General features: G+C 38.2%; 1 protein-coding gene across 1 annotated transcript in view; it reads left to right on the forward strand.

Moving 5' to 3' along the window:
* Positions 1 to 7,472, forward strand: part of LOC107653872 (laminin subunit alpha-1-like) — a 60,766-nt gene that overhangs the window by 28,654 nt on the left and 24,640 nt on the right. Inside the window, exons 26-36 of the mRNA XM_016440741.1 lie at positions 236 to 429; positions 551 to 693; positions 781 to 903; positions 1,004 to 1,042; positions 1,777 to 1,893; positions 1,975 to 2,088; positions 3,837 to 3,939; positions 4,097 to 4,213; positions 5,531 to 5,713; positions 5,785 to 5,939; positions 7,058 to 7,204. Coding sequence (XP_016296227.1) covers positions 236 to 429; positions 551 to 693; positions 781 to 903; positions 1,004 to 1,042; positions 1,777 to 1,893; positions 1,975 to 2,088; positions 3,837 to 3,939; positions 4,097 to 4,213; positions 5,531 to 5,713; positions 5,785 to 5,939; positions 7,058 to 7,204 — 1,435 coding nt within the window. The remainder of the gene's footprint in view (positions 1 to 235; positions 430 to 550; positions 694 to 780; positions 904 to 1,003; positions 1,043 to 1,776; positions 1,894 to 1,974; positions 2,089 to 3,836; positions 3,940 to 4,096; positions 4,214 to 5,530; positions 5,714 to 5,784; positions 5,940 to 7,057; positions 7,205 to 7,472) is intronic.

The raw sequence follows: 7,472 nt of genomic DNA on the forward strand, positions 1-7,472 counted from the left end.
TTCAGTTTTTGACTTGTCTGGCTGCAGTGGCAAAGTTATTGAACCGTAGTGGATTCTGTTTAATGAGTCGCTCCAAAGACTGAAGATCACACACACGCACACTCAATCACACACTCACACACACACACACACACTCACACGCACACTCAATCACACACACACACACTCACACACGCACACTCAATCACACACACACACACACTCATGCACTAACTCTCTCTCCCGTGTCCCGCAGGTGTTCGGTGGGTTACTATGGTAACCCGTCTGAGCCAGGTGGGCGGTGCCAGGTGTGTCAGTGCAGGGGGGCGTGGTCAGTGCACACCATCTGTGACGGACGCACCGGGAGCTGCGAGTGTAAGCCCGGGGCCAGAGGTCATCTGTGTGACCAGTGCGAGGAGAGACACGTGCTGGTCAGCGAGCAGTGTGTGTGTGAGTAACAGCACATTTATTTCTGCAGCGCTTTATACAATACAGACCGTTTCAAAACAGGGACGTAACGGTGATAATGTTGCAAAATGCATCAATTCTGAAACGATCTCATGTCCTGCAGCGTGTGATGACGAGTGCACCGGAGCGCTGCTGGACGATCTGGACGCTTTAGACGGGTCCATCGGCTCTCTGAACCTGTCGGGGGTCATTCTCGCTCCCTACAGCCAGCTGATGACCCTCGAGAACCAGACCAGAGAGGTCAAGGTCAGTCATGGGCCTCGTCTGCATGTGGAACGCATCGGTCATGTATAAAGAACCCCGTGTGTGTACATTTGCATGTTTGATTAGCAGAGTTTGATGTCGTGGGAGCAGAGCTCAGATTATCAGCTGACCGCAGGAGAGGAACATGTGAGCAACCTGACCAATCACATCACTGACCTTCAGCAGCAGGTACGACTCATGTCCGTCATCACTGTATCCACGGCAACCGCCGACTGATGCTGGGACTCAGTGTGTGTGTGTGTGTGTGTGTGTGTGTGTGTGAGAGAGAGAGAGAGAGAGAGAGAGAGAGAGAGAATATCACGACATCCAGACCAACCTACAGACGCTCACAGTGAGTCACGGCTTCATCAGAGGATGCATGTGATCAAAAATACAGGAAAAATCTGAAATATTATTAGAATGTAAAACAGCTGTTTTCTCTGTGAATATGTGTTAAACTGTAATGTATTTCTGTGATGCGCAGCTGTATTTTCAGCATCATTACTCCAGTCTTCAGTGTCACATGATCTTCAGAAATCATTCTAATATGCTGATTTGCTGCTCAACAAACATTTCTGATTATTATCAATGTTGAAAACAGTTGTGCTGCACAATATTTTTGTGGAAACCGTGATGCATTTTATTTTTCAGGATTCACAGATGAATAGAAAGTTCAAAAGAACAACATTTATTTGAAATAGAAATCTACTGTAATATTATAAATGTCTTTATTGTCACTTTTGCTCAATTTAATGCGTCCTTGATCAATAAAATTACTTACTTTCTTTTTTTAAATAAAGTTTCCACAAAAATATTCAGTTTTCAACATTGATAATAATCAGAAATGTTTCTTGAGCAGCAAATCAGCATATTAGAATGATTTCTGAAGATCATGTGACACTGAAGACTGGAGTAATGATGCTGAAAATACAGCTGCGCATCACAGAAATACATTACAATCTAACAGATATTCACGTAGAAAATGGTTTTAAATTTTAATAATATTTCAGTATTTTTAATCAAATAAACGCAGCCTTGGTGAGCAGAAGAGACTTTCAAAAACATTAAAAGACATTTATTCTCCAGATCTCCAGGAACAATGTCAGCAGTCTGAAACAGGAAGTAGAAACGCAGGTACAGGAAGCTCAAGACCTGCTGAGCGATGCCCTCAATATCGCTGAAGACATGAGGAACGGCACGGCTGTAAGTGACGTTTCTACACCACTGAACTCTGTCTAGACGTATGTGATTCGACATGATGCACTTGTTTGTGTGTGGCTCCAGACTCTGGATGAGACGAGGAATGATCTGGAAGGATGGAGTCCGTCTCTCAGGAAGCACGTGGACGCTTTAGTGATGGATATGACCAAAAGAGACGCCCTACAGCTGGTGTACAGAGCCGAGGATTTTTTTATAAATATTATATATATATTTTTTTTAAACAATAATAAAAACTAAAATAAAACACTTACTAAAAAAGATTTGATATTTTATCTGTTTACTTGCATGTCGTGTGACAATTAGCACACATCAGAGAAATGTGAGCATGCAAATGTGTTAAATAATTATAAATTAACTTAAAATCTTGGGCAGACTTTAAGAAAATCTTTTACATCGAAGGGATTCGGCTGACAAAAAAGTGCTGTACATCATCAGCAATGTTCCCTGTAAGCTGCGTGCATTTCTTACATTGCCGCCACGCATTTTATTTTATTTTATTTTATTTTAAAGCCTAATAAAAAATTTACCCCAAAAAGGGAATTCATGAGAAATAACTGCTTCTTTTTTTTTTATTATATTATTATAAAGAATTGAACTGTTCTGCGTGAGATTTTTTTTAATGATTTTTAATAGAATTTCTTGGTAACAGCACTGTAAAAATGTTTTCTCAGGTAACCTAAAATGTGCATCATTTAGTCACATCAAAGCTCAAATCAAATATAAATAGCACATTAAAGTTAAAAGGTACACACTTTTTTGTGTGCGCTGTACAGCTCTGGTATAAAGAATGTTTTTGCTCAGGTGGCCGAAATGTCCGCCCAATAGAAAAGTTTTGCACAGCAAGAAAAAAAAAAATTAGAGGGACCATTGAATAAGAGCACAGAATGTGCCTTTTGGACGATTTCATATGCTCCTCACGCCACTTCAGAGGATCTGTCGATTTGTAATGGACAGATCAGTGTATCATGAGGTCTTTCAGATCCTATGGTAACACTTTATTTTAAGGACCAATTCTCACTAACTAGCCTGCATATTACTAGCATAGTGTCTGTTTATTAGTACTCGACCAATCACAGCTTCAGGAGACTGTTACATGAGGCTTTCCCAAATGACAAGCTAATAATTCATCAAATGTAACAAATAGGGCTACAGTTAAACTTCGATTTAATTATAGTATATAGTGTGTGGCACTGTGTTCATTTACACGCGTGCATCTGATAATAGTGTGATAATAGTATTATTAAAATTATATATATATAATTTTATGGATGAATGTTTGTGGTAAACAGCCACGGATCAGTAGCGGACTCCTGTGTGAAAGCTGCTTCCCCTCTCACAAGAGTCACCTAAGAGGGGAATTCCCCCCATTTTCAAAAATGAAATTCAGGCCCTAAAACTCCTGATTGGTGTATCACTATAAATAGTTATAAATGAAAAAAAGAAGGCTTTAAAAAGATCGGTATCAGTGATCGGTACCGGCAGATACTGCTTTCTGTGATCGGCGATCGGCCTCAAAAATCCTGATCGGAGCACTCCTATATATTATATTATATAATATTATTATAAAGAATTGAACTGTTCTGTGTGAGGTTTTTTAAAATGATTTTTAATAGAATTTCTTGGTAACAGCACTGTAAAAATGTTTTCTCAGGTAACCTAAAATGTGCATCATTTAGTCACATCAAAGCTCAAATCAAATATAAATAGCACATTAAAGTTAAAAGGTACACACTTTTTTGTGTGCGCTGTACAGCTCTGGTATAAAGAATGTTTTTGCTCAGGTGGCTGAAATGTCCGGCCAATAGAGAAAAGTTTGCTCCGCAAGAAAACAAAACATTTGAGGGACCATTGATCATCAGATATCCAGAATTCATGATGATATTAGAAAGCTGTTTAGTGATGCTGCTGTGTGTGTTTTGTGTCAGACGTCTGAGTCCGAGCACTCGCTGACTGAGCAAGGGAAGACAGCGCTTCAGAAGAGCTCAGAGATTCTGGACACCAGCGGATCCCTGAAGAACCACACAGAAGGTGAACACACACACACACACACAGCACTAACACCTGAAGAACCACACAGAAGGAGAACGATCCCTGAAGAACCACACAGAAGGTGAAGACACACACACAGCACTAACACCTGAGATCATTCATACAGAGGATCATCTCATTCCTGTCTGTGTTTCAGGGCTGGTGTTTAGCGTCCGTGAAGTGACCAGCAGGTTGAGTCTGGTTAGAGCGAGTGTTCAGAACGTCACACAGCTGCTCCCAGAAGCCCTGAACATCCTGAGAAACCTTCCTAATGGTGCGGTAAACCTTCAGCGTCCTTACTGACCATTTTTGGTCTTTTTTTTTTTTTGGCTCCGTTAATGCAAACAGTATAAATGTTTTTTTATTGGAATTTTAATAGTTCACCCTCATTTGCTTTCATAAATACTTTATTTTACACTAGGTACAAAAAATAGTTACACTCAAGACTCGGTACCAAAAATGTCTCCTTTGAAACCCATTAAAACGGCAATATTTAATCCCAGTGCCATTTAGGCATTAAATCATGCATTCTTTATTAATATTCATAATTAATTTTTACTGTTTTTAATTAAAAAAAAATACTTTTTTATATTTTTATTTATTCTTTTATTTAACATTTTGGCACCATTTTTACTTTATTAAATCAGACACATCACAAAAAATAACAATGCATCATAATTAGAGTTGCAAAGGGGGGGGGGTTTCCGGGAAACTTTCCAAAAATCCCTGGAATATTACAAAAAAAAATCTGGAATGTGGAAATTTTCCACCTTTTTGCAACCCTAATGTTGTTTCTAATCACTGACATATCTAAAACTGTAATGATCCAAAAAAATCTGCTTAGCATTTAATATATAGAAAATAATTAATTTATATGTGTGTGTATTTTTTTCACTGCAGTGGCATTATGTTAACAAACTAGCATTTAAAGGCTTAAAATCCTGAAAAGAAATGAATTTGTGGTAGTTATGATCAGGACTGATGTTTATATAAAAAAATCTGTGAAATCAGAAAAAAATTATATATATAAATATGTCTCCCTGCAGCACAAAAGCAGTGTTAAGTCGCTGGGGTATATTTGTAGCAATAGCCAACAATACATTATATGGGTCAAAATTATAGATTTCTCTTTTATGCCAAAAATCATTAGGATATTAAGCAAAGATCATGTTCCATGAAGATATTTTGTAAATTTCCTACTGTAAATATATCAAAACTTAATGTTTGATTAGTAATATGCATTGCTAAGAACTTCATTTGGACAACTTTAAAGATGATTTTCTCAATATTTAGATTTTTTTGCACCCTCAGATTCCAGATTTTCAAATAGTTGTATCTCAGCCAAATATTGTCCTATCCTAACAAACCATACATCAATGGAAATATTATTTATTCAGCTTTCATGTGATGCATAAATCTTAATTTAAAAAAATGACCCTTATGACTGATTTTGTGCTCCAGGGTCACATATTAATATTTATAACCATTTTTTAACAGACGTTTTTGTTCTCCAAGTTCATCTGATTTAATTTTTTTAAATGATGTTTAATGAATGAATGTGTAACAGCAGCTGATTCTGTCTGTTTCTCAGGCAGCAGAGCTGAAGTCCTCGAGGCGAAGCAGCAGCAGGAAGCAGCGAATGCATCTTTACAGGAAGCTCTGGAGCGTCTGGAGGATTATCGTGTGAAGCTGCAAGAGTCGTCTTCTGCGGTGGGCTCGGCTAATAACAGCATCAGGAGCACTAACCAGCTAGTCAGAGACTCAGAGGAGACCGGTGAGTGACTTCCCTGCACTCTCTCTTCACGTGAGGTCCATATGAGCTGCTGACGCTCGTCTCATCCTCAGCCAGCGCAGCCAGATCCAGACTGAGCGAGGCTCACCTGAAGACCGAGCGTCTGTTCGACCGTCTGAAGCCCCTGCAGACGCTGGGAGAGAACCTGAGCAGAAACCTGTCGCAGATCAAAGAGCTGATCCATCAGGCTCGCAAGCAGGCGGCGTCGGTGAGTCTGCCGTAGTGTTCATTTCATTAACGAAGACTATGACGAAAAATGTTCGTCAACGAGCTTTTTTCCCATGACTAAGACGAGACGACAATAAGGTCAATAAACGATAACTAAGACTATATCAACATGCAATTTCGTTGACAAAATAAGATGAGACTAAAATGTATTCAAAAAGATAAAAACTTTATTTTCGTCAAAAAAAGGAGATGTGTTTTGCTTATTTTAAGCAATCTGGCAACCATGATCCGAAACCAGCGACAAACACACTGGAGTTTAGCATCTAAATGAAAGCGTCATTCAGTGTTCTGTCATGAGATCTCGACTGTATTGTTTGCGATTGTGATCGCTGAATAAATACACTTACTCAACCGCTGTTGTTTTAATAGAGAAACAGGCTATGAATGAGTGGAATTAATAGGAATTTCACTGTTATAATATTTTTCGTTTTTTTGCTGTTTTCATAATGTAGACAGAGATTGCATAAGTCTTTGGTGTTGATTTATATAATAAAAAGATCAATAATAAATCAGTACACTAGATGAGGTAAAATACATCATGTGTGTGTCCACATTCTATTGATTTGCGCTTACTGGAGAAAGTGCAATGCCTGAAATGCAAAAGTAAATTTCTCAAATGACAACAATCATTACGATTATAATTTTGAGAAAAAAATATTTTTATCAGTTTAACCATTATACAGCATGACAAAAATGTGACTAATATTTAATTGACTAAAAAACCTGACTAAAATGCTCATACATTTAATTGAATAAACAAAAACAGGACAAGTTTGTCTAAATATGATCACTAAAATGTACATTTGAGTAAGACTAAGACTAAATTAAAAATGTCTGCCAAAATTAATACTGCTGTACGGTTAATTAATAATAATCTTATTGCTAAAATGTCAAGTTTTCATTGACTAAAACTAGACTAAAATTAAACAGGATAAGGTTGACTAAATATGATAATAAAAACTAACAAGGACATTTAACACGGGACTAAGACTAAAATGAAAATAGCTGACAAAATGAACACTAGTCTAGCGTCACGTGACTCTCAGAATAAGCAGCAGTATAAACAGCACTCTCACGCATGTGCTCGGACCTCTGCAGATTAAAGTGGCTGTTTCTGCGGATAAGGATTGTGTGCGAGCGTACAGACCAGAGGTGAGCTCCAGTAACTTCAACACACTCACGCTGACCATGAAGACCAGCGAACCGGACAGCCTGCTCTTCTACATGGGCAGCAGCAGCGCCAGCGTGAGTCAGATCACATGACTTCATTCTAAAAAATTGCTGGGTTTCAAATATGGACTAACCCAACCGTTGGGTTAAATTTTTACATTAAAGGTGTCCTATTATGCTTTTTCACTTTTTCAACTTTAGCTAGTCTGTAATGTTGCAACGAGTGTTATTATCACTGTTTTCCCAAAGCAGATGAATTTAGAGGGCTTACAATCATCCGGGTTTAAATCGCGCTCAAATTGATTTGATTTTGACGCAATATTTACACTGAAGCTCGCAGGCG

This window comes from Sinocyclocheilus anshuiensis, unplaced genomic scaffold (assembly GCF_001515605.1).
Source record: "Sinocyclocheilus anshuiensis isolate Anshui unplaced genomic scaffold, SAMN03320099.WGS_v1.1 scaffold1994, whole genome shotgun sequence".
In the NCBI taxonomy this organism is placed as follows: domain Eukaryota; kingdom Metazoa; phylum Chordata; class Actinopteri; order Cypriniformes; family Cyprinidae; genus Sinocyclocheilus; species Sinocyclocheilus anshuiensis.